Source organism: Stegostoma tigrinum, chromosome 2 (assembly GCF_030684315.1).
Source record: "Stegostoma tigrinum isolate sSteTig4 chromosome 2, sSteTig4.hap1, whole genome shotgun sequence".
NCBI classification, from domain to species: Eukaryota; Metazoa; Chordata; class Chondrichthyes; order Orectolobiformes; family Stegostomatidae; genus Stegostoma; species Stegostoma tigrinum.
The window spans coordinates 147,637,715-147,665,163 of record NC_081355.1 but is presented as its reverse complement, the minus strand read 5'-3'; the positions used below and the strand labels follow the sequence as shown (position 1 = coordinate 147,665,163).

Genomic DNA, 27,449 nt, shown 5'->3' with positions numbered 1-27,449 from the left:
AAAGAACTTGCCCCCTTCTTACCCTCCACTTTTAGGGAAGCTGTGGTTTGTTGATCTCCAGATTCGCAGGTATATTCTCCAGCATCCTCTAGTGTTAAGTCAGAAATTACCAACTCAGCCACAGGACCATTTTGCCTCACTTCATATTTGTTACCAGATTTAATTGGTTCTGAGCCTTTCTTCCATGTTACTGCCACTTCATCTTCAGAAAGTTCACAATGAAGAATTGCTCTACCCTCTTCCTTTGCTTTTACGTCCTGGAGGTTTTGTTTGAAAAGAACTAGAAACACAAATAATAGAAGTTAAAGTAAGTTATTCATTTCCAAACTGATTTTTTGTTTGTCAAACATTTCATTGCTAGTCCACGTCTTAATTCTCTGCAAAACATAATGCTGTTATAGACTTATGCCAGAAATGATGTTAGCATTCAACAGGGAGATCAATGAAATGGGGTTGAGGTAGCAAGAGAACAGGAGACATAAATGTGATAAACTCTTTTCTCACATGGAGGGTTAACATCAAGGTGAACTGATTAGGCCGGAGTTTGTTTACCTGTTGCAAGTTCTGTACTTTTCTATTTATTTTTTGATGAGCTTCTGTTCCTCTTCTGTGTAAAAGTTTGACTGAAGATTGCTTTAGTGCCTTGACTTGATCAAATTTATGAATCATCCACATCCAAAATACACTACAGGTTAATTGGCTCTCATTACATCTGAGTACGTAATGTCCATTTTGAACTTATCAACTACCAGGTTTCTGTTGATTAGGTAAAGTTAAAAACTAGTCTAGTTGGGCTCTTGAGATGTAGTGGTAGTGCACCTACCTCTGAGCCAGGAGATTTGAGCTCAAGTCCTACCTGGTCTGGATGCATGTAACATTTCTGAACAGCTAAATGGAAAATCTAAAAATTAATTTGGTCATGATGTGATGTCCTTTGCTGGAAAGAGCATGTAAATGAATGATAAGGGAAATCTTGATTTGGCTTCATTGTGTTGTTTTCTCTTGTAAGTTGGCCATTTAACTTAGGACTGATGTTGTTATTTGAACAATAACTGAGCAGCATTCAGCACTTTTACAAGATGACAATTTTGGGAGTTGGGGTAGATAGGTTAGTGATTTCTTTGATCAATCAGATGTTTATAAAGAACCAATTTTTTTCTAGTTATTTGTGGAACGTGGGCACTGCTGGCTGGCCAGCATTTCTTGCCCATCCCTAGTTGCTCATGAGAAGGTGGTGGTGAGCTATCTTATCAAACTGTTGCAATCCACCTGCTGTGGGTTGACCCACAGTGCCATTAGGGAGAGAATTCCTGAATTTTGACCCAGCGATAGAGAAAGAACGGTGATATATTTCCAAGTCAGGATGGTGAGTGGTTTGAGGAGAACTTCAAGATGGTAGTGCTCCCATATGTCTACTGCCCTTCTCCTTCTAGATAGAAGTGGTCATGGATTTGGAAGGTGCTTCTGAAGAATTTTGAAGAATTTCTACAGTGCATCTTGTAGATGGTACACACTGCAGCCACTCAGAGATGGTGGTGGTGGGAATCGATGCCTGTAGGTGTAGTGACAATCATGTGGGCTGCTTTGTCCTGCATGATATCAAGCTTCCTGAGTTTTGCTGGGGCTGCACTCATCCAGGAAAGTGGAGAGTATTTCATCACACTCCTGAATTGTGCCTTGTAGATGGTGGACAGGCATTGAGGACCCAGGAGGTGAGTTACTCGTCACAGTGTTCCTAGCTTCTGAGCTGCTATTGTAGCCACTGTGTTTATATGGAGAGTCCAGTTGAGTTTCTGGTCAATGATAAATTCCAGGATATTGATAGTGGGGGATTCAGAGACATTAACCCTATTGAATGTCAAGGGGTGGTGGTTAGATTGTCTCCTCTTCGTGACAGTCACAGCCTGGCATTTGTCACTTGCCACTTGTCAGCCCAAACCTGGATATTTCCCAGATCTTGCTGTATTTGAACATGGGCTGCTTCAGTATCTGGGGAGTCGTGAATGGTGCTGAACGTTGTGCAATCATCAGTGAACGTCCCCACTTCTGACCTCATGATAGAGGGAAGATCATTGATGAAGTAGCTGAAAATGGCTGGGCCGAAGACACTATCCTGAGGAACTTCTGCAGAGATGTTCTGGAGCTGAGGTGATTGACCTGCAACAACCATGACCATCTTCCTATGTGTCAGGTATGCCTCCAATCACCGAAGAGTTTAACGCTGATCCCCAGTGATTCCAGTTTTACCAGGGCTCCTTGATGCCATACTTGGTTGAATGCAGCCTTGATGTCAAGGGCTCTTACTCTCACCTCACTTCTTGAATTCAGCTCTTTTGTCCATGTTTGAACCAAGGTAGTAATGAGGTCAGGAGATGAGTAGCTCTGGCAGACCTCAAACTGGACGTCACTGAACAGATTATTGCTAAGCGGGTGCTGCTTGCTAGCACTGTTGATGACACCCTCCATCACTTTACTGATGATTGAGAGTAGACTGATGGGGTGGTAATTGGCAAGGTTGGATTTATCCTGCCTTTTGTGTACAGGACGTACTGAGCAATTTCCCACATTGCTTGGCTAGGGGAGTGGCAAGTTCTAGAACACAAGTCTTCAGTTCTATTGGCAGAATGTTGTCAGGGCACAAGTGTCATCAATCGTTTCTTGATATCACATGGAGTGAATTAAATTGTCTGAAGACTGGTGTCTGTAATGCTGGAGATCACTGGAGGAGGCTGACATGATCATCCAGTTGGCACTTCTGGCTGAAGACTGCTGCAAATGCTTCAGCCTTCTCTTTTGCACTGATGTACTGGGCTCTTCCATCATTGAGGATGGGGATACTTGTGGAGCCTTCTCCTCCAGCCAGTTGTTTAATTGTCCAACACCATTCACGATTGGTTGTGGCAGGGCTAAGGAGCTTAGTTCTGATCTGTTGGTTATGGCAATGCTTAGCTCTATATATCACATGCTACTTTCACTGTTTGGCATGCAAGTAGTCCTGTGGCTTCACCGGGTTGACACCTCAACTTCAGGTGTGCCTGGTGCTGCTCTTGGCATGCCCTCTTGCACTGTCTATTGAACCAGGGTTGATCACTTGGCTTGATGGTAATGGTTGAGTGGGGAGTATGCCAGGCCATGAGGCTACAGATTGTGCTGGAGTACAATTTTGCTGCCATTAAAGGCCCACACTGCCTCAAGGATGCCCAGTCTTGAGTTGCTAGATCTGTGTGAAATATGTCTCATTTAGCACAATGATAATGCCACTCAACATGATGGAAGTTATTCTCAACGTGAAGGCGGGACTTTGTCTCCACAAGGACTTGTGCAATGGTCACTCCTACCAATACTGTCTCAGACAGATGCAACTGTAGCTGGCAGATTGATCAGGATGATGTCAAGTGTGCTTTTCCGTCTTGTTGGTTCCCTCACTACCTGCTACAAACCCAGTCTAGCAGCTATGTCCTTTAGGACCCGACCAGCTCGATCTGTAGTACTGCTGCCGAGCCACTCTTGGTGATGGACATTGAAATTCCACCCCCACCCCCACACCCCCTGCCCCTCCCCCGAGTACATTTTCTGCACTGGCCATCCTCAATGCTTCCTCCAAATGTTCTTCAACATGGATGAGTACTGATTCATTGGCTGGGGGAGAATGGTATGTGATAATCAGCAGGAGGTTTCGTTGCTCTTGTTTAACTTGAAGCCATGGCTGCATGCCCCGACTGTATACCACAGTACCACCAGCTCTGCTGTGTCTGTCCTGCCGGTGAGACAGGGCGTTTCCAGGGTTGGTGATGGTGGTGTCTGGGACATTGTCTCTAAGGAATGATTCTGTGAGTATGACTATGTCAGGCAGTTGCTTAACTAGTCAGTGAGACAGCTCTCCAAATTTAGGCACGAACCCCCAGATATCAGGAAGGAGACTGTGTGCAGGGTCGACAGGGCTGTTTCCGCTGTTGTCTTTTCCAGTACCTAGGTTTATGCCAGGTGATCCATCTGGTTTCATTTCTTTGAGACTTTGTAGTGATTGGTACAACTGAGTGGCTAGCTCGGCTATTTCAGAGGGCAACTGAGAGTCAACCACATTGCTATGTATCTGGAGTCACATGTAGGCGAGGCCAGGAGAGGGCGGCAGATTTCCTTCCCTGAACCACATGAGTTTTTCCAACAATCGGCAGTTATTTCATGGTGATCAGTAGATTACGGAATTCAAATTCCACCATCTGCTGTGGTGGGATTCAAACCCCGGTCCCTGGAATATTAGCTGGGTTTCTGGAATAAGAGTCTAGAGATAATACTACTTGGCCATCGCCTACTACATGAACTATTTGAAAAACTTATACCACGACTTAATGATGACTGTGTACTGAAATGCTTGTTAAGAGCGCTAAAATATTACAGCTCCTCTCAGATACAAAAGTGCCAGTACGCTACCTTTAGGTTTTTCTTGCACCACCAACTTAGCTGTTGAACTTTCACAGCCGATTTTGAATATAACAGTTCCTGAATCATGTGGTGTGAGGTTTTTCAGTGTCAAGGTATGTATCTTATTTGTAGCTTTAACTTCATTGAATTCATTATTTTGAACTAGTGTTCCATTCAGCCACCACTCAGCATTTGCAGCATCTTCATGAGACACTTCACATAGAAATTTCACAGAGTTTTGTGAAAATACACTAGCGTCTTCAAGTCCACGAATAATTTTTACATGTTCTGAAAAACAATGTTGAGATGAGATCGCCTTTGAGTTAAGACAGTTATATTATTCACCTTAGTCATTTTTTTTTAGTTCTTTCAAATATCAGCAAGGAAGCAAAAGTAACAATTGCTGGCATCTTCTAAAATCTCTGACATTTTTTGGAAAATCTTTGACATTGGCATTTATATTCTTATGGGACTGCCCTATTCAAAGCGCAGGGAAGGTCATTGAGAACATTTTAATAGTTAATAATTGCTAATAGTAAACTCTGGAACAACCACATCACTTCTCAACATTTATCTCAATGTTTGTGGGACTTTGCTGTTCATATTGTTTATCATGTAGTACACCGGTTAAAACATTAAATAATATTTATATAACATCTTTCACACATTGCAAGGCATTGAAATCATTCTAAAAGCCAAACAATGTATCATTGGGGGTAAATTAAAGCACCGGTATTTAAGAGGATCATAGAAGAAGACAGAGGTGTTGCTAAGTCAAAGATTTAGAGAATGGAACCGTTTGAAGGCATGGCTGTCAATGGTGAGGCAAATTGGGCCACACTATATATGTTAGTTTACTATGGAGATTTAACTGCACATTCTCTGATCTGAAGTTGTCAAGTGAGGTTGTCAATATTTTACTACAGCGAAAGGTACCTCCTCACTTAAAGGTGGATTAAGATGGAAGTACAGAGAGAATAATATCTTTAATGTTTAAATATAGCATATTTATCAGACCATAAGACATACCAGGATTTTGAGACTTTAGAAAATATTTGGACACAACCTTCAAACTATAAGACATATGGCACTTATAAGCAAAGTTTTGCAGAAATATAGTACATGTAATGGTTCAGCAAATACAGTATGTGAAATTCCATAATAGAATCCATTCATGAAAATAAGCACCATCACTGCTAAAATATGTATGGTCACCTTTGACAGTCAGGGTAGCTGTTGTTTGGTCATCACCAGAATCACAAATGTATACTCCATCATCCTCTTTCTTCAGATTGTGGATCAACAATTCAACAACACAGCCCTTTTGAATCAGATCATACTTGTCACCATGATCAAGTTTTTTGGATTCTTTTCTCCATATCACTGGTGCATCAGCCTTAGTAAGTTCACAGTGAAGTGTTATCATACTACCTTCATCAGCTTCCTGGCTTTGTAGTTTCTTTATAAAATACACAGGTGCAGCTATAGTTCATAAGGAATAAAAGACCTTTAGATAAATGCAAAATTAATCAAACAATACCAATGCAAATGATGGTTCATCTCCGAATAATGGATAACGTTTGTTAAAAATCCATGCAAGCTATCAATATTTTTGTAAACAATATGGACAATGGACAACGTTAGACTTTACAATACAATCAATATATCACAAAAATCTTCATTTCCTTCCTGAGCAGAAGGTTTAAGCCTGATTTCCTGAAGTAATTTTTTACTCATACAACAGTAATTTGCATGCACCTGTTTTGCTATTTTAAGATATTTGAAAGAAACCATGTGACTTAAATTATGATTTTCATTAAGATAGCGTAATATTTATTATTTCAGAAGGTAATCAGTTACCTTTCACCTGCAATATTGCAGTGCTCTGTCTCAGGCCTGAATCACATGTATAGTCCCCAGAGTCCTCTAGGTTCAGGTTATGAATCAGTAGCATGTGCACGTAATCTTCTTGTTTGATTTCATACTTCACATTTGGGGAAATCGCATGTGAGCCCATCTTCCATGTGACTGGAACATTGGGCTGTGACAGTTTACAAAGTAGGGTTGTCGTGCTATTTTCCACTGCTTCTATGTTCACAAGCTCTTGTGTGAAAATAGGCGGAGCACCTAAAGTGATTGGACATTTTGTCATTTTTTTGTGCGAAATACAAGAATGGGCAGCTTTAACTCGCTTGGAAAATGATCATGGTAACTACAGCAGAGAGATTCCAAAAAAATCTAAATGTTTTGTGCTCTGAGATTTAAGTTGCTAGCCTGATGCCTTGCTACATTATTTTCAAATATTCATTAATGGTATATGGGTATCGCTGGCTTGGGCCAGAATTTATTGCCCATCCCAGTTTGCCCTTGAGAAGGTAATGGTGAGCTGCCTTCTTAAAACACTGCAGTCCTTATGCTTTTGATGGATGCACTTGCACTCCCTGGTGACGTATGTTTTATTTTGTGTGTCCTTTCCTATTAGTCATCTACCTCACACAGAATTAAATTCCACCTGCCATTGCACTGCCCGATTTACCAGTTGACCAATATCAATCTGTATCCTGAGACCGTCAGTTTCAACAATACCACAAATTTTTTCATTATCTGCAAACTTGCATACCTTCTACATCCAAGTAAATTACAAACAGCAAGGGTCCAGCACCAAACCCTGTGGTACATTTCTGGTCCCAGGTTTCCAAATACAAAAACAATCCTCCATTATCATCCTTTGCCTCCAGTTTGTAAGCCAGGTTTGGATCCAGCTTGCCAACTTGCCTTGAATCCCCTGGGCTCTTAACGTCTGGACCAATCTTCTATGTGGGATCTTCTGTCAAAGCCCTTGCTGAAATCTGGAGTCCACATTAACTGCACTATCCTCATCAATATGTTTAGTCACCTTTTCAAAAATCTCAATTAAATCTTCATGTCTAGTCTTGTTAGAATTTTATAGGTTTCTATGAGATTCCTCCCAAGCTTCAGAACTCCAGCAACTATAATCCTAACCGATATGGGGATGCAATGGTCGAGTGGTGTTATTGCTGGACTGTTAATTCAGAGACCCAGGTAGTGTTCTGGAGAATTGGGTTTGAATCCCACCATGACAGATGGTGGAATTTGAATTCTGAATTGAGATTCTAACGATGACTATGAATCTATTGTTCAATGTCAGAAAAACCCAACTGGTTCATTAATGTCCTTTAGAGAAGGAAACTGCCGTCCTTACCTGGTCTGGTCTACATATGAATCCAGACCCACAGCAATATGGTTGGCTCTTAACCGATCTCTGGGCAATTAGGGATGGGCACTAAAAGATGGCCTAGCCGTTGTCACCAACATCCAAAGAAATACAACTCTCCTCATATGTCAGTTCCACCATCTCAGGAATTAGTCTGGTAAACCTTCACCAATGCATCCATTATTTCCACAGCAACCTCCTTAAGTACTCTGGGTCTCTGGATTGTATATTATCAGGCCCCAGGAATTTATCAGCCCATCTATTTCCCCAACACTCTTCTAATTCTGATTTCCTTCAGTTTTCCCCCTCACTAAACCCTGTGTTCCCCAACATTTCTAGTATGTTTTTGTGTTCTCCTTTGTTAACTCAGAACCAGTACGTATATTTAGTTGGTCAGCCATTTCTTTGCTACCTATTATAAATTTCCCTGTTTCCAACTATAATGGACCTACATTGATAATCACCAAATCTTTTTCTACTCGCATATCCATTCTTACTGTCAGCTTTTATGTTCTTTCCAAATTATTTTCATACTGTTTTCATTTTTTAATTAATCCCTTTGTTTTCATTTGCTGAATTCTAATCTGCTCCCACAGTTCATGTCTGTTTATTTTTCTGGCCAATTTGTATGCTTCGTGGGAGTGGGTCTGGAAGGTGCTGCCTGAGGAACCTTCATGAATTTCTGCAGTGCATCATCTAGATGGTACACAGTGCTGCTACTTGCCATCTGTAGTGGAGCGAGTGGACATAGATGTGAAACCAATTAGGCAGGTCACTTTGTTGCAGATGATGTCAAGCTTCTAAGCGTAGTATATGTCAGCTTGCATCAATCAGCAGAAGTCCTATGGCATTATCTCAATTACTCATAAGAATAGACACTGGCAGAGAAATACTGATCTTACAATCAATGACTACTGAATTGAGTGAGCAATCAGCACTATATACCATCTTAAATAAAACAAAACACCGCAACATAACTGCAAAAACACACAAAGTTATGAAGTGAATACAATCTAATAAAATTAATTCACTGTTGCCATACTTTGTCATTGATTTCATTATACAGAAAATAAAGTGACGAAAAGCAGAATAAAATCAATGTAATTAACAAGAAACAATAAAATGGCATGTTTATTCTTGCAAATCCCAAGTACAATGCTATCTCTGTTGTCCTTCTATAAATACTGTCAGGTGTGCTGAGCATTTTCAACATATTCTATTTTTCATTTTTGGTCCAGACCTCTGGATTCCTATGATCCAAGAAAAAGGGCCCAATCCTTACACAGCCATCCAACGAATTTATATTCAATGAATTAAATCAGGATTAAAAACCAAGGGCTGAATTTAAAGCTGATATCTGGCTCCCAGTGTCCTAGCATAAATGTCAGGTCTAGCCTGTCTAGGGTTAGCAGCTCACCCCCATTACCATTTTTCAACTGATGGGGTTTTATATGTTACGAGCTACGAACTCAATACTTCTCCAGAAGGAATTCCCACTTCATAGGCCTGTCAGGGATAGGAGTCATTCTCAGTAAACACAAAGGATTCTGAAAGGGAGGGAAATAAGACATGCTTCTGACTGGCAAAGGGGCCTGGGAACTACAAGGCTCAGGGTCAAATTAGCCAGACCATACTTTGGGCTTAGACCTCTCCCATTGCCCATTAAATTAGAGTGGTGTTGTGGTTGGGTCACTTCCACTGACGAAGGAGCAATGCTCCGAAAGCCTATGATTTCAAATAAACCTGTTGGACTATAACCTAGTGTCGTGTGACTTCTGACTTAAGCATACAGACAGGCAGCTCTCCAGGTGCCTTCTCGCCCACTTGTAACATCACAACAAGGGTCAATGGATAACAAAAACAAAGTTGCTAGAAAAGCTCAGCAGGTTTGGCAGCACCTATGAAGTAAAAAAAAAACAGTTAACGTTTCAGATCCGATGGCCTTCCTCAGAATGATCAGAAGGGTCACCAGACCCGAAACATTAACTCTGTTTTTTCCTTCATAGATGCTGCCAGACCTGCTGAGTTTTTTTCAGCAACTTTGTTTTTGTTCCTGATTTACAGCATCCACAGTTCTTTCGGTTTTATTGTAGGGTCAATAGATAGGTGGTTAGCAGGGTGCCCAATTTTGTAAGTTTCCTGTCTGTGGATAGCATGTAAAATGTAGTCCCCAGTATATGTAACTGTGACCATGAAACAATGAGATTATCTTTAAGATCCACCTAGTTTACTCATGTTTCTCAAAGAAATTGCCACCTTTAATAGTTCTGACCGGAGTGTACATATTTTCTAATCAACTATTCAGAGATGTTAGAATCACATTGAACATTAGAATCACATAGGGATACTATCACAGTGCCACATCAACCTCTGAAATATCCCAGTAAATCAGCCAGTCGTATTTACCATGAAATTTTACCACCTCTCTTTCAAGGGCAATTATAAGCATAAATGCGATAATACGGATACTACAATACTAAATACTAATGATAGCCATAATTCCATGAATGAATATAAAAGACAGCTAGAAACTGTAAGTGGAAATTGGCATGATTTATATTTCAGACGGATGCAAAGCCTGAAGGATGTTCTTTGCATAAAACCATTTTGCAGTAGCACACGGCTACTTCAACACAGTTCTAGCAAACAAACGGAACATGCAAGACATCTGACACAATAAGTTAAGCAGATGTTTCAATTATTCTTTTTCACTTCATACCTTTTACTAAAAGCTTTGCAGATGATGTATGTTTTCCAACTTTAATGGTTACAGTACCACAGTCTTCATCAGTGACATTCTTTAATTTCAGACTGTGAATTGTTCCTTGTTCAACCGATATTTCATTCATTTCATTGTGCTGTAAAGGAACATCACCCAGCCACCACTGCACATCAGCGAAATTTTCAGGATGTACTTTGCACTCAAACACGGCAGTTTCATTAGCCAAAACTGTTACATCCTTTAGGCATTCGACAATTTTTACTTCTGATACTATATAGAAAAAGAAAATTATAGGTTTACAACAATCAACTATATATGGCAGCCATTTTACAAATTATAATCCATCTATTTACACAGTGTTAATCAAATGCACTGTAATGAGATCTTGAAATCAACCATGATTTTACTGGTAGCCGTGATGTGGAGGTACTGGTGTTGGACTGGTGTGGACATATGAAGTCACATGACACCCAGGATATAGTCTAACAGGTTTATTTGAAATCACAAGCTTTCAGAGAGTAGTCCCTCCATTAGGTGAAGTGAGAGAGAAGTGCACAGAACACAGAGTTTAAGGGCATAGAGATCAAAAGATTATACAAATGGTGTAGGTGGAATGTCGACAATAAGTCTCTGCAGGTGACCAAGCATGTTAGACAGTGCGAGTAAAGTGTCAACTGCTGAATAACAAGTGAAGGGATGACCTATAATCTGATTAATTAAGGTAGAGAGATAACGACAACATATCAAAAATGAGATGGTGCTAGAGACAAACCAAAATGGCTGGAATAATATGATAGGTATAAAAGTCGCATGGCGAGGGTCTAACCAAAGTAACAAGTAATCCAAAACTGTACAAACTAATAAAAGGTGGAGAAATCACAACAAGTTATCAAGGTGACGGTATCAAAACAGAACAGTAAGGAAGATTTTACACAGAACAGTATGGTGGGGTTACATTTAGCAGTTCACAAGCCCAACATCACAATTGAGGCTGTCTTCATGGTCACGGAACTTGGCTATTAGTTTCTGCTGAGAAATCTTATGTTGTTGTGTATCTTGAACGCCACCTTGGAGCACACTTAGCCAAAGATCAGAAGCTGAATGTTCTTAACTGCTGAACTGTTCCGTGACTGAGAGGGAACATTCCTATCTAGCAACTGTTGCGCAGTGTCCATTCATTTGTTGTCGTAGCATCTGCACAGTCTCGCCAATATGCCATGCCTCGGGGCATCCTTGTCTGCAGCATTAGATAAGACAATATTGGCTGAATCACATGAGTATCTGCGAGGTATGTGGTGAGTGGAGCTCCCACCTGTGATGGTAGTATCCATATCGATGATCTGACATGTCTTGCAGAGGTTGCAATGGTGTGTGGTGCTGTGGTCAATGTTTTCCTGAAGGATAGATAGTTTGCTGCAAACACTGTTCTGACTAAGGTTTGGCAGTTGTTTGAAGGCAAGAAGTGGAAGCGAAGGGATGATCTTGGTGAGAGGTCATCATCATCAATGACATGTTGAAGGCTGTGAAGAACATGGCATAGACTCTCTGCTCCAGGGAAGTACTGGACAATGAAGGCTACTCGCATGAGCCCCAGCTATGCCTGCCTGAAACTCTTGAGTAGATTTGTAGCTCAGCTGTGGTTGGTTTGCTCACCAAACTGGTTTGTTAGTTTGCCGATGTTTCATTACCCTGCTGGATAACATCATGCAGCCTCTGATGAAGCGTTGTTGGGTTTACCCGCTTGTTATTTAAATTCGGGGGTCCTTCTTGTTTGTCGGTTATGGCGAACAGTCCCTCTTCAGGACATACACTGGTACTGTTCCCTAACTCTTCCACCATTACATCAATGACTGCATCGGTGCCGCATCCGCCACCAAAGCTGAACTGGAGCAGTTTATTGACTTTGCTAACAACTTCCACCCCGCTCTGAAATTCACTTGGTCTGTCCCAGATATCTCCCTTCCGTTTCTTGAACTCTGTTTCCATTTCTGGTGACAGCTTATGTACTGACATTTATTATAAACCCACAGACTCACATAGCTACCTAGACTACACCTCTTCCCACTCTGTATTCTACAAAGATTCCATCCCATTTTTCCAATTTCTCCGTTTCCGTTGCATCTGCTCTGAAGAGGAGATGTTCCACTCCCAAGCATCCCGAATGTCTGCCTTTTTCAAACAACACTCTTTTCCCACCCCACCCGTTCCCCCCCCCAACCCCCGTCATCCAGACAGCCCTCTACGGTGCCTCCTCCATTCCCTGCTCCACAGCCCTTAACCACCAACAAGCCTCTAAACATAACAAAGATAGGGTCCTCCTTGTCCTCACTTTCCACCCCACCAGCCTCTGCATCTAACACATCATCCTCAAACACTTCCACCAACTCCAATAGACCCCACCAACCAGAACATCTTCCACTCCCCACCCTTGACTGCCTTCTGGAAGGACCATTCCCTTTGTCACTCCTTAGTTTGCACCACACTCCCCATTAACTACTCCAACCTGCCTGGTACCTTACCTGTAACCATAAAAGATGCAAAACCTGCCCACACACCACCTCTCTCACCAACATTCAAGACCTTAAACAGCCCTTCCAAGTTTGAACAAGTTTTGCCTGCATCTTTTCCTAGCTAGCCTATTGCATCCAGTGCTCCTGATGTGGTCTTCTCCACATCGAGGCGGCATGGTGGCTCAGTTGGGACGGCACGGTGGCACAGTAGTTCGCAGTGCTGCCTTACAGTGCCGACCCGGGTTTGATTCCACTGTTGGGCAAACTGTGTGGAGTTTACATATTCTCCCCGTGTCTGCGTGGGTTTCCTCCAGGTACTCCGGTTTCCTCCCACAGTCCAAAAATGTGCAGACATGGCCATGCTAAATTGCCCATAATGTTCAGGGATATGTAGCTTAGGTGGGTTATAGGGGGATGGGTCAGGGGTGGGTTGCTCCGAGGTTGCCCTGCTCTTGTTTGGGCCGAAGGACCTGTTTCCACACTGTAGGGATTCTATGATTCTATGAAACATTTTGCTAAGTGTCTCCATTTTGCTAAGCGTCTCCGCCTGGTCCGTAACAGCCAACCTAACCTCCCGGTCACCATCCATTTCAACTCCCCGTCTAATTCCCCATCCAACATTTCCTTCTCCAGTGTCACAGCGAATCACAAGGCAAACTTGAAGAACAACACCTTATTCTCTGCCTGGGTACCCTACAGGCTAGAGGACTCAACATTGAGTTCTCCAATTTCAAATAACCTTATCACCCATCCCCTGTCTCTGCTTCCAGCCTCATCTTTTCCCTTCCATCCCACCTTCTGATGCTCCCTTCCAGCCACCAACCAGATTCATCCCTCCCATCTACCAACTAGGTTGTACCTACGACCAGTACTCACATATCACCAGCATTCTGCCTCCACCTCTTTCCCCCCTACTTCACCTGCAGCTTCCCGTACACCCAAATCCAGTTCTGAAGAAGGATAATACCCAAAATGTTGACTGGTCCTTTCCTGATGCTGCAAAGCCTGCTGCGTTCTTCCAGCCTCCTGCTTGTCAACGATGGGTACTCTATCAGTTGTATCCTGTGTATGTCTCCTAAGGAAGTCACTGAAGTTTTTTTTCGCTGTGGTACGTTAGAAGTGGTGATCGATGAACTGAGCATTTTATAACTTTCTTATGAGGGCACCCTTCAAAATCTTTCGGAGTCCGTTGCATTCCTCCTCAACTGAGCAATTCCCATGTATGCCACAGGGGATGGCTTCTTTATTATACTTAAGAGTGGAAGCTAGAGAAGTGCAGCATCTTGAGGTTATCCGTGGGCTTGGTGTAAAGTGAGGTACTAAGGTGTCCATCTTTGATGGAGGTGCGTGTGTCCAAGAACGAGGCTGATTCTGAGGAGTAGTCCAGGCTAAGTCAGATGATGGGATGGAACTTGCTGATATCGCTATGTAGTCATTTCAGTGATTCCTCGCCATGAGTCTAAAGGAAGAAAACGTCATCGATGTATGTGGTATATAGCATTGGTTGGAGGTTCTGCACAGTAAAGAAGACTTGCTTGAACTTGTGCTTGCAAATGTTGGCTTATTAGAGTGCAAATTTGGCCTTTGAGATATACAACAATGCAGAATTGTCAAGCAGAAACTGAGAGCCAAGTTCTGTACCTATGAAGATGGCCTCAACCGTGACCTTGAGTCCATTCAGCGCTACACGTGACCCTCACCACACTGTTCTATATCTGTAAAATTTTCCTTATTAGCCTGTTTTGACACCATCACCTTGATAAATTGTAATGACCTCTCTAGCCTTAATTAGTTTGAACAGTTTTGGATTACTTAGTACTTTGGTTGGGCCCTCGGCATGCAACTCTTATACCTACCATGTTATTTCAGTCATTTGGTTTGTCTCCAGCACCACCTTATTATTGCTTTTTTGGAATCATCTCTCTGCCTCATTTAATTGGATTATAGGCTATCCATCCACTTGTTATTCAGCTGTCGACACTTTAATCACACCAACTAACACTTTTGATCCCTGCAGACTTATTCAATACTCCACTCACACTATTTGGTGTGATCTTTTGATCTCTTTGCCCATTAATTCTGTGTTCTAAGTGCTTCCCTCTTACTTCACTTGATGGAAGGGCTATGATCCGAAAACTTGTGATTTCAAATAAACCTATTGGTTTATAACTTGGTGTCGTGTCACTTCTGACTTTGATTTTACTGAATAGCAGAGCAGGCTCGAGGAGCTGAATGGCATACTTTTGCTCCTATTTTGTATATTCGTATTTATTATTGGATATGAAATCTGGCATTCAGAGCAGATACAATGGAAGCTAACTTGGAGTGAGAAGTATTACTCAGTGTGATGCAGGAAACATGCAATTTTGTCTCTTCTGCTCATAACTATGAATGCAGAATGCAGCCAGGGCTAACTGCTGACTGCTATATGCTTTAAAGAGAGACCAAAAATTGTAAGGTGTTGGTATGAGCTAAAGCTAGCACTTAGAATGTAAAGTAGCCCGGACCACTTAAAAGTACTGCTGCAGCTGGAATAGGTGAGGGAATTCAAAGTACATTTCACTATGGCAGGGGAAAAAAAGGAAATATAATGCAAAACATGGAAGTGAGCATCCTGAACTTTCACTGGGACACTTTGGAAGTTATGCTGAAAGATGATATGGAGGTGCCAGTGTTGGACTGGGGTGGACAAAGTCAGGAGTCACACAACACCAGGTTATAATCCAACAGGTTTATTCGAAATCACAAGCATTTTGAACACAGCTCCTTCATCAGATGAAATAGAGGGAAGCGCACAGGCACAGAATTTATTAGCAAAAGCATCATTACAAAGTAATTCCAGGTAATTAAGAGTATCAAAAGATAGTACAAGCGGAGTGTTTTAAACTTTCCCCCAGATCTTGAACCCGTGTATCCTAGAAATTGACCCCTCCATCCTGTGAAAATTGCCTTATACTTTCTACTCTATCCACACCTTTTACAATCTTATAAACTTCTATCAGCTTGCCCCTCAACCTTCTGCATTGCATTGAAAACAAATCCAGTCGATCCAACTTTCCTTCATAGCTAAAATCCCCCATACCAAGCAACATCGTGGTAAATCTTTCCTGTACCCTCTTCAAAACATCCACATCCTCTGGTAGTGTGGTGACCAGAACTGTCCCAATATTCCGAATATGGCCTAACTAAAGTTCTATAAAGCTGCACATAACTTGTCTATCCTTACACTCAATACCCCTTCCAATGAAGGCAAGCATGCCCTAAGCCTTTTCTACTACCTTATCAACCTGCACTGCCACCTTCAGTGATCTGTGGGCCTGCACACCCAGATCCCTCCACACGTCAATACTCCTAAGGGTTCTGCCATTCGCTGTATAATTTCCACCCATACTTGACTTTCCAAATGCAACACCTCACATTTGATCGGACTAAACTCCATCTGACATTTTTCTGTCTATGCATCCAAATAATCTATATCTTACTGTATCGACAATCCTCCTCATTATCTGCAACTCCACTGATCTTTGTATCGTCCACAAACTTACTAATTAGACCAGCCACATTTTCCTCCAAATCATTTATGTAGACCATGAACAGCAGAGGTCCCAGCACTGATCCCTGTGGAACACCACTAATCACAACCCTCATTTCCAAAAAGCATCCTTCCATTGCTACCCTGTATCTCCTTTGAATAAGCCAATACTGTATCTGAATCGCACACCCAAACTATCTTTTTTAAATATTCATTCACAGGATGAGTGTTGCTGGTGGGTTCAACATTTATTGCCCATCCCAGAGGGAGTTAAGAGTCAACCACATTGCCGAGTGTCTGGAGTCACATGTACCAGACTAAGTAAGGACGGCAGTTTCCTTTTCTAAGAGATATTAGTGAACCAGGTGGGGTTTTTCTAGCAATCAACAATAGATTCGTGATCATCATTAGATTTAAATTCCAAACTTTTACTGAATTCAAATTCTACCACCTGCTGGGACAGGATTCAAACCTGGATCCCCAGAAAATTAACTGGGTCTCTGGATTAATAATCCAGTGATAATACTACAGGCCATTGCCTCCACTATCTGCAACCTTAGCCAAGCTGGTCCAGGGCAGCCATAGCCCTATCATCAACCCAGCAATGTGGAAAACTGCTCAGATATATCTTGTCTGCAAAAACAGATTATATCTAATTCAGTTAATTACCACCATATGAATTTACTCCTGATCATTAGCCAAATGATGGAAAGTACTGTTGATAATGTGATCAAGAGGCACTTGCTCATCAATAATCAGCTCAAGACTCTTAGTTTGAGTTCTGCCAGAGTTACTCATGACCTCATTTACAGTCTTGGTTCAAATATGAGCAAAAGAGGTGAACTCCAGAGGGGAGGCAAGGGTGACTGCCCTTGACAACAAGGCCGCAACACATCCCTCACACCCCGCCCCCGCCACAACCGCCCAAAGAGAATCCCCCTCGTTCTCACATACCACCCCACCAACCTCCGGATACAATGCATCATCCTCCGACACTTCCGCCATTTACAATCCGACCCCACCACCCAAGACATTTTTCCATCCCCACCCCTGTCTGCTTTCCGGAGAGACCACTCTCTCCGTGACTGCCTGGATTGCTCCACACTGCCCTCCAACCCCACCACACCCGGCACCTTCACCTGCAACCGCAGGAAATGCTACACTTGCCCCCACACCTCCTCCCTCACCCCTATCCCAGGTCCCAAGATGACATTCTACATTAAGCAGAGGTTTACCTGCACATCTGCTAATGTGGTATACTGCATCCGCTGTACCCGGTGTGGCTCCCTCTACATTGGGGAAACCAAGCGGAGGCTTGGGGGCCGCTTTGCAGAACACCTCCACTCAGTTTGCAACAAACAACTGCACCTCCCAGTCATGAACCATTTCAACTCCTCCTCCCATTCTTTAGATGACATGTCCATCATGGGCCTCCTGCAGTGCCACAATGATGCCACCCGAAGGTTGCAGGAACAGCAACTCATATTCCGCTTGGGAACCCTGCAGCCTAATGGTAACAATGTGGACTTCACCAGCTTCAAAATCTCCCCTTCCCCCACCGCATCCCTAAACCAGCCCAGTTCGTCCCCTCCCCCCACTGCACCACACAACCAGCCCAGCTCTTCCCCTCCACCCACTACATCCCAAAACCAGTCCAACCTGTCTCTGCCTCCCTAACCTGTTCTTCCTCTCACCCTTCCCTTCCTCCCACCCCAAGACGCACCCCCATCTACCTACTAACCTCATCCCACCTCCTTGACCTGTCCGTCTTCCCTGGACTGACCTATCCCCTCCCTACCTCCCCACCTAAACTCTCTCCACCTATCTTCTTTTCTCTCCATCTTCGGTCCGCCTCCCCCTCTCTCCCTATTTATTCCAGAACCCTCACCCCATCCCCCTCTCTGATGAAGGGTCTAGGCCCGAAACGTCAGATTTGTGCTCCTGAGATGCTGCTTGGCCTGCTGTGTTCATCCAGCCTCACATTTTGTTATCTTGGATTCTCCAGCATCTGCAGTTCCCATTATCTCTCACATACAACCAAGTACTGTATCAATATGTGTATGTGGGGCAGGGAAAGAAGACTGTCTGCTGGTACTGAAGCAGTCCATGTTCACATGCAGTAAGACCTGCACAACATGTAGGCTTGGGCTGAGAAGTGGCAAATAATATTCACAGCATGCATGTGCCAGGCTATGACTATCTTCAACAAGAAAGAATCCACTTAGCTTTCTCAGATGTTCAATGTTGTTACTTTCACTGAATCTATACTATTAACATCCTGATGGTTACCACTGACCAGGAACAGTACTGGTCTAGCCATATAAATATGGTTGTCTACAACAGAAATTCAGTGGATAAGCAATCTGCAACAAGTAACCACCCTCCTGTTTCCCAATGCCTGTTCATTGATAGGGCACAAGTGTTATGGAATACTCTCCATTTGCCAAGATCAGGGCAGCTCCAACAACACTCAAGAAGCTCAACACCATTCAGGAAAGAATGGGCAACACGATTGGCACTCCATCCATCATCTTAAACATCCACAACTTTCACCACTGATGAATGCATGGTGGCAGCAGTACAAAGCCTCTGCAGAATGTACTGTAGTCATTCAATGACGCTCCTCAAACAGCACCTTCTAAATGCCTGACTTCTACTATCCAGGAGGGCAAGTTCAGCAGGTGCATGAGAAAACCACCATTGTAAATTCTTATCTAAGCTATGTACTATCCTAACTATATTGCCATTCCTTCCCAATTGCTGGATCAGAATCATGGAACTCTCTCCCTAACCACGTTTGTTTGTCTACACCCCAAGGACGGCAGTGCTTCAGGACGGCATCTCACAACCACCTTTTCAAGGGCAATACATGTTGACTGAGCCAGTGACACTCACATCCAAAGAACAAATAATTTTTAAAAAGTACAGCAGACTGCTACAAAATGAGCACACAACAACCATTGCCTGGATACCAAACTTTCGCCTGTAATCCTCTGCATTTGCTCAGACACTAATTAGTTGTTGAGATTGGTTTGTTGTTCTGCAGATGGTTTGTTACCGTGCTTGGTAACACCTTCAGATCAGCCTCTGATGAAGCATTGGTGGGTTTTCCTGCCTGGTTTTTATACTCTGAGGTCCGTTGTGATTGATAGCCTCACTTCCGGGTTTCCTCCGTAGTGGAATGTATATGGGGTTGAGTTCAATGTGTTTATTAATAGCATGCTTCGTGGAGTGCCTTGCTTCCAGGAATTCTCATGCTCGTCTCTGCCTAGCCTGTCCCAGGATCTTGGTGTTGTCCCAGTCGAACTGCTGTTTCTTCTTGTCCATGTGGATTGAGATGAGTGAGTATTGGTCGTGTCTTTTTGTTGGTGTCCATGTACTCTTGTTGTTAGTTTCCTTCCTGTTTGCCCCATGTAGTCTTTTTCGCAGTCTCTGCAGGGGATCTTGTAGATGACATTAGTCCAGCCCATGGCGGGGAGTTGGTTTTTAGTTCGGCTTAGCAGTTGTCGTAGGGCTGGTGTGGGCTTGTGTGCCACTCTGATGCCTAGCGGTCATAGGAGTCTTGTGGTGAGTTCTGACGTGTTCCTGATGTAGGCTAGTGTAATGAGTGTGTCAGGGTGTATAGAATCTTTCTGATGCTGTTCTGTAGGCATCTCCTGACCCAGTTCTTTGGCTATCCATTATCCTTGAACACTTGGAAGAAGTATTCCTCCTCCTCTTGGCATAGTTCCATGTTGCTGTAGTGTGTTGTTGCCCTTTTAAATAGTGTTCGCATGCAGCTTCGTTTGTGTGTGCTGGGATGGTTAGTATTGAAGTTCAATACCTGGTCTATGTGTGTGGGTTTTTGGTGTACTTCCGTTTGCAGTTCCCCATTTGTCTTGTGCTCTACCATGATGTCCAGGAATAGGAGTCGTTTATTCTTCTCCTCCTCTCTGGTGAATTTTATTCCGATGAGGGTGTTGTTTAGATTAGATTCCCTACACTGTGGAAACAGGCCCTTCGGCCCAACAAGTCCACACCACTCTTTGAAGCATCCCACCCAGACCTATCCACAACCCCATCCCCATATAACCCACATAGCCCTGAACAGTACAGGCAATTTAGCATGGCCAATCCACCTAGCCTGCACATCTTTGGACTGTGGGAGGAAACCAGAGCACCTGGAGGAAACCCATGCAGACACGGGGAGAATGTGCAAACTCCACACAGACAGTTGCCCGAGACTGGAATCAAACCCGGGTCCCCGGCGCTGTGAGGTGGCAGTGCTAACCACTGCGCCACCCACATATGAGTTTATGTGTCTCTTCTAATTTGGCCCATTTAATGATGACAAAGGTGTCGTCTATGTAGTCTTTGCATCACTGTTTCTGCTATGAATCCAGAGAAAGGCAATCCCATGGGTATCCCGTTTGGCCAAGCATACAAGCAAACCAACAGAACACCCATGGGATCACCTATCTCTGGGCTCATAAGCAGAAGCAGTGATGCAAAGACTGAAAAGGTCTGCCCTTCCACAAATCCAACCTAAACTATGGATATGCTATGTAGACAACATGTACATAGACGAAGGAGCAGGCTATCCTAGATCTGGTCCTGTGTAATGACACAGGAATAATTAATGACCTCATAGTTAGGGATCCTCTTGGAGGGAGTGATCACAGTATGATTGAAGTTAGAGTTCAGATGGAGAGTGTGAAGATAAAATCCAACACCAGGGTCCTATGCTTGAACAAGGGGAACTACAATAGGATGAGGGAGGACTTGGTTAAAGTAGATTGGAAACAAAGATTTTATGGTGGGACAGTTGACACGCAGTGGAGGACTTTCAAAGCAATTTTTCAAAGTGCTCAGCAAAAGTATATTCCAATGAAAAGGAAGGACTGTAAGAAAAGGGGTTATGTGCCATGGGTGTCTAAGGAAATAAGGGATTCTATCAAATTGAAAGAGAAGCATACAAAGTGGCCAAAAACAGCATGAAACCAGAAGACTGAGAAAATTTTAAAGGTCAACAGAAAGCCACAAAAAGAGCTATAAAGAAAAGCAAGATATAACATGAGAAAAAGCTATCACAGAATATAAAGACAGATAGCAAAAGTTTCTATAAATATATAAAACGAAAAAGAGTGGCTAAAGTAAACGTTGGCCCTTTAGAGGATGAAAAGGAAAATTTAGTTATGGGATATGATGAAATGGCCGAGGCATTGAACAGGTATTTTGTGTCGGTCTTCACAATGGAAGACACTAACAACATGCCAGTAATTGACAAAGAGACAAAGGTAGGTGAGGACTTGGAAACAATCATTATTACGGAAGAGGTAATGTTGGGCAAGCTAATGGAGCTAAGGATTGATACGTCTCCTGGCCCTGATGGAATATATCCCAGGGTACTAAAAGAGGTGGCGGGAGAAATAGCAGGTGCACTGGCGGTAATTTTCCAAAATTCGCTGGACTGTGGGGCAGTCCCAGCAGATTGGAAAACAGCTACTGTTTAAAAATGGAGGTAGACAAAAGATGGGGAATTATAGACTAGTTAGCCTAACCAGTGTAGTGGGGAAGATGTTTGAGTCTATTATCAAGGAAGAAATAGGAAGCATCTCAAAGGAAATTGTCCCGTTGGGCAGACGCAGCCTGGGTTCATTAATGGAAGGTCATGCTTGACAAATCTTGGATTTGGAGTTGGGGACCACGTGTAGGGTGTCAAAGTTTGCAGATGACACTAAGATGAGTGGCAGAGCAAACTGTGCAGAGGACTGTGAAACTTTTCAGAGGAACATAGATACATTGAGTGAGTGGGCAAAGGTCTGGCAGATGGAATACAATGTAAATAAATGTGAAGTCATACATTTTGGTAGGAGTAATAGTAAAAGGGATTATTACTGGAATGGTAAAAAGTTGCAGCACACTGATACGCAGAGGGACCCGAGTGGCCGCGTCCATGAATCACAGAAGGTTGGTCTGTAGGTACAACAAGTAATTAGGACGGCAAATGGAATTTTGTCCTTCATTGCTAAAGGGAGTGAGTTTAAAAGCAGAGAGGGTATATTGCAGCTCTACATGGTGCTGGTGAGGCCACACCTGGAGTACTGTGTGCAGTTTTGGGCTCCTTACTTGAGGAAAGATGTACTGGCACTGAAGGCAGTGCAGAGGAAGTTCACTAGGTTGATTCCGGAGTTGATTTATGAGGACGGACTGAGTAGATTGGGATTATATTCATTGGAATTCAGAAGATTGAGGGGGGATCTTATAGAAACATCTAAAATTATGAAGGGAACATGTAAGATAGAAGTAGAGAGGATGTTCCCACTGGCAAGTGAAGCTAGGACAAGAGGTCATAGTGTAAAGATTAGAGGGAGCAGATTTAGGACTGAATTGAGAAGGAATTTATTCAGAGGGTTGTTAATCTATGGAATTCCTTGCTGAGTGAAGTAATTGACTTCAGTAAACGTTTTTAAAGCTACGGTAGATTTTTTTTAACAATAAAGGAATTAAGGGGTGCAGTGAGAACGTGACTAAGTGGATCTGAGACCACGAAAAGATCAGCCATGATCTTATTGAATGGCTGAGTGGGCTTGAAGGGTCTTATGTTTTTATGTTTGTTCTCATGTTTTTTGTCATCATTAAACGGGCCAAATTAGAAGAGACGCACAAACTCATAAACAACACGCTCATCAGAATAAAATTCACCAGAGAGGAGGAGAAGAACAAATAACTCCCGTTCCTGGATGTCATGGTAGAGTGCAAGACAAATGTGGAACTGCAAACGAAAGTGCATCAAAAAGCCACAAACACAGACCACGTATTGAACTTCAACAGTAACCATCCCAGCACACACAAACGAAGCTGCATGCGAACACTATTTTAAGGGGCAACAACACACTGCAGCAACATGGAACTATGCCAAGAGGAGGAGGAATACCTTTTCCAAGTGTTCAAGGATAATGGATAGCCAAAGAACTGGGTCAGGAGATGCCTACAGAACAGCATCAGAAAGATTCTATACACCCTGACACACTCATTACACTAGCCTACATCAGGAACACGTCAGAACTCACCACAAGTCTCCTATGACCGCTAGGCATCAGAGTGGCACACAAGCCCACATCAACCCTGCGACAACTGCTAAGCCGAACTAAAAACCAACCCCCCGCCATGAGCAGGATCAATGTCATCTACAAGATCCCCTGCAGAGACTGCGAAAAAGACTACATCGGACAAACAGGAAGGAAACTAACAACAAGAGTACATGGACATCAACAAAAAGACACGACCAATACTCACTCATCTCAATCCACATGGACAAGAAGAAACAGCAGTTCGACTGGGACAACACCAAGGTCCTGGGGCAGGCTAGGCAGAGACGAGCATGAGAATTCCTGGAAGCAAGGCACTCCACAAAGCATGCTATTAATAAACACATTGATCTTGACTCCACATACATTCCACTACGGAGGAAACCTGGAAGTGAGGAAATCCATCACAACGGACCCCAGAGTTTAAAAACCAGGCAGGAAAACACACCAATGCTTCATCAGAGGCTGCACTGAGGATGTTACCAAGCACGGTAACAAACCCTCTGCAGAACAACAAACCAGCTCAGGGAGCCAACCAACTTCAATACCCCCAACACAAGCTACAGATCTACTCCAAAATCTTCAACACTAATTGGCTGTTGAGACACTGAAATCTGTTTCAGCTGTGATGCATCTGAAAGCAGGCATGTGCCTCCCAGAAACCAATGTAAGTGCAGTGTTTTGTCAGGGTTTGAGACAGGGGTGTAAATCAGGGCCTGAGGCTCTATGGCGCTCTGTGTGCTTGGGTAAGGCCACAGTAGCCTGGGTCAGTAGAAGGCCTCAGCCCATGGTTCTGACCTTGGCCCTGGGCTTCATATCCTGCATTCTGAGGAAGTTTTTAATCTTTAGGAAACTGCTCACTCTACTTTCATCTTGTTAGGAGAGAATGAAAATTGTTTGGCTCTCTTTGAACAGTCAACCCTACCTTCTCTCATGTAACAGCAACATATGAAGAGTTGCTTCAAATAACTCCACATTCAACCTGGAAGGAGCAAGACGGATCAAAGATTTTGGCCTTGATCCTGTAAACAGTGCTGGTGTCAAGCCAGCATTACAAGATTTGATTACTCTGCTTATTAGATTATTTACAGGAAAACTGTGAACTAATGCTCCTAATTGGGTGATAGATTTTAATCAGATGAACATCTTGCAGCAGCCCATTCAATTGAGGGCATTATTACAGACTCTGACACAATCCACGATGCATGTAAAAATCTTACGTTAGCTCTTTGAATAATTCTTGGCACATTCAGGATTGTTCAGTTTAAGTATTGACCAACCGCAGAATCACATCTGACGCTGGACACATATTCTGAGTTTAGTTAGTCCTGGTCTATGTTTCAACGTTGCTTCCTAGAATCTATATAAGTAATGCATAGGGCCTGGTCCTCTACAGACAAAATGAATTTATTTTCTCCTTCTGTCTTTTCAATTAAAGACTGGACTCTGACATGAATGGTCAGGCCACATGTGGAAGCCCCTGTGAAACCTTTTTATCTGACTGTTACGTCAATCCTTTTACTGTCTTACTTGTAACTTATTCTTTAAACACTGTAAAATATTGCAATTACTTTTCTTTTCATTCCTTTTTTGTATCTAAGATTTGTACTTAGCTACTTGTACCTAAGATGATGCCATAAGGCATAAAAAAGGCATTGTAAAATTTTTCACTGTACTCCTGTATTTCTTTACTTGAATACACATGATAATAAAGGGTATTCTATCCTTTCTATTCTAATGAACAGCTTGGAAGATACCGCTGTCTGTGGTAGTGACTCAACAGTTGACCTGCTTTATTTAAATATAAACTAAAGCTTTTGTCTATCGGTTCCCTAGCGCATTTTCTCCACGGTAAGGTCTCAACCAATCATATTAAATGGCAAGTGGACTAAGGGCCTTGTTTCTCATTCAAGATAATTTAGTATCAGAGATAATGGGAACTGCAGATGCTGGAGATTCCAAGATAATAAAATGTGAGGCTGGATGAACACAGCAGGCCAAGCAGCATCTCAGGAGCACAAAAGCTGACGTTTCGGGCCTAGTGAAGGGTCTAGGCCCGAAACGTCAGCTTTTGTGCTCCTGAGATGCTGCTTGGCCTGCTGTGTTCATCCAGCCTCACATTTTATTATCTAAGATAATTTAGTGTTGCCTTTGAAAATTTGGTATTCTTCTCTCTGTCCGATGAATGCAAGATGAACTGTTTCTTTATTTGTTTGTACAGTGAATGCAGGGATTGCTGGCTAAATCAGTATTTACTGCCCATAGCTAATTGCACTGGAGAAGTTGATGATTGAGCTGCCTTCTTGAACAATTCCAGTCCTCAAGATGTCACAACACACACTGCCCTGATAGGTAGGGATCTCCAGAATTTAGACCTAGTAGCAATAAAGGAGTGGCAATATAGTTCCAAGTCAGGATGGCGTGTGGTTTGGAGGAGAACTTATTGGTGTAGTGTTCTCATGCATCTGCTGTCTTTATCCTTCTGAGTGATGGAGATTGTGATTTTGGAACATGCTGTCAAAGAGAATTAACAGCACGTCTCTTGTTTTTAAGCAGCTTTTAATTTCTGTACTATGACAAGACTATTTAAAAAATGACTCATTTCAACTGACCTTTTACTGTCAAGGAAGCTGTGGTCTGCTGATCCCCGGAAACACAGGTATATTCTCCCGAATCCTCAGATTTTAGGTCATATATACATAACATATGTACACAACCTTCCTGTTTGATTTTATATTTCTCACTTTGAGAAATTGTTGTAAAGCCTTTCTTCCATACAACTGGAATATTGGCTTGTGAGAGCACACACGTTAAAGTTACTGTTCCGATCTCTTCCGCTTCCATGTTTTGCAGCAATTGAATGAAAGTTGCTGGAATAGCTGGAAAAAAAGAAATCAATAGCATCCCTTTCCAAACATTTGTTTGGAATTGACTATGGTATGAATTGAATGGCTGTCTGCACTGAAGCTCACAATAATTTATACTTGGTGTTTAGCTTCCACCAATTGGTTAGAAACAGCAAATACGAAAAATAAAGTGGTGACCAAAAACGACTATTTATGCCTATTTATGATAGCTAAATAAGAGACCGCCCCACCTGCATCTTTACAGCATCAGGTTTAACGTTTTCTACAGTGTAAGCAGTTAATGGAACCTAAAATAAATTATGTTCCTTTAAATTATGAAACAACACCTGTTAGGTTTACAAATTATTCAATATTAAGATGTTCTTATACAAATGCTCCCTCAACAGTGTGGAGAATACACCCGCCAGTTTTTCTGGGCATTTTCAAAATTAATCATTAATTATTACCTTTAACAGTAAGCTGTGCTGAAGATGAGTACTTTCCAACTTTGAAGGTCACAGTTCCAGAGTCATCCTGTGTGACTTGCCTCAACATCAGTGTGTGAAAATTATCATTCTTAATAGAAATTTCATTCATTTCATTATTCTGCAGTTCAATTCCTCCCAGAACCCACTGAACATCTTGTGCGTTCTCACGAGAGACTTTACATTCAAACAAAGCATCCCCACCTTCGACTACTTCCACGTTTTTCAAACCATCAACAATTGTTATATCTGGCTCTAGAAAAAAATGCATAATTTAATTGTAAGTTTTTTTTGTATTTTCAACATTTTGGCCCCCAAATTCAGGGGATCTGGGAAGACAGAGAAAGGATAGAACCTGGAATAGAAATATTTCTGCGGATCATTAATCCTTGTACTCTGCAATGATGCAACATATTGGTGTCCGAAGTGGTGTCAATGCCTATTTATGATAGCTAAATAAGAGACCGCCCCACTTGCATCTTTACAGCGTCAGGTTTAAGCTTTATGATCTTTTTGTTACCTTCAAAATTAACACCAAAGTTACTATATGGTATTTTCTGTTGTATTATTTTTGCTTTTTGGTTTTAACTCCATCCTCGCAAATATACATTGATTCATTTTACATTT

At 42.5% G+C, this 27,449-nt stretch overlaps 1 protein-coding gene across 16 annotated transcripts in view; it reads right to left on the bottom strand.

Moving 5' to 3' along the window:
* Positions 1-27,449, bottom strand: part of obscnb (obscurin, cytoskeletal calmodulin and titin-interacting RhoGEF b) — a 760,766-nt gene that overhangs the window by 317,394 nt on the left and 415,923 nt on the right. For 15 of the 16 annotated variants that reach the window (XM_059639939.1, XM_059639947.1, XM_059639941.1 and 12 more), the window contains 7 exons: positions 26,805-27,077; positions 26,104-26,370; positions 10,377-10,649; positions 6,283-6,549; positions 5,638-5,904; positions 4,432-4,710; positions 23-280 (listed from right to left, as the gene is read on the bottom strand). In XM_059639939.1, coding sequence (XP_059495922.1) covers positions 23-280; positions 4,432-4,710; positions 5,638-5,904; positions 6,283-6,549; positions 10,377-10,649; positions 26,104-26,370; positions 26,805-27,077 — 1,884 coding nt within the window. The remainder of the gene's footprint in view (positions 1-22; positions 281-4,431; positions 4,711-5,637; positions 5,905-6,282; positions 6,550-10,376; positions 10,650-26,103; positions 26,371-26,804; positions 27,078-27,449) is intronic. The other variant, XM_059639955.1, reaches the window with a different exon arrangement.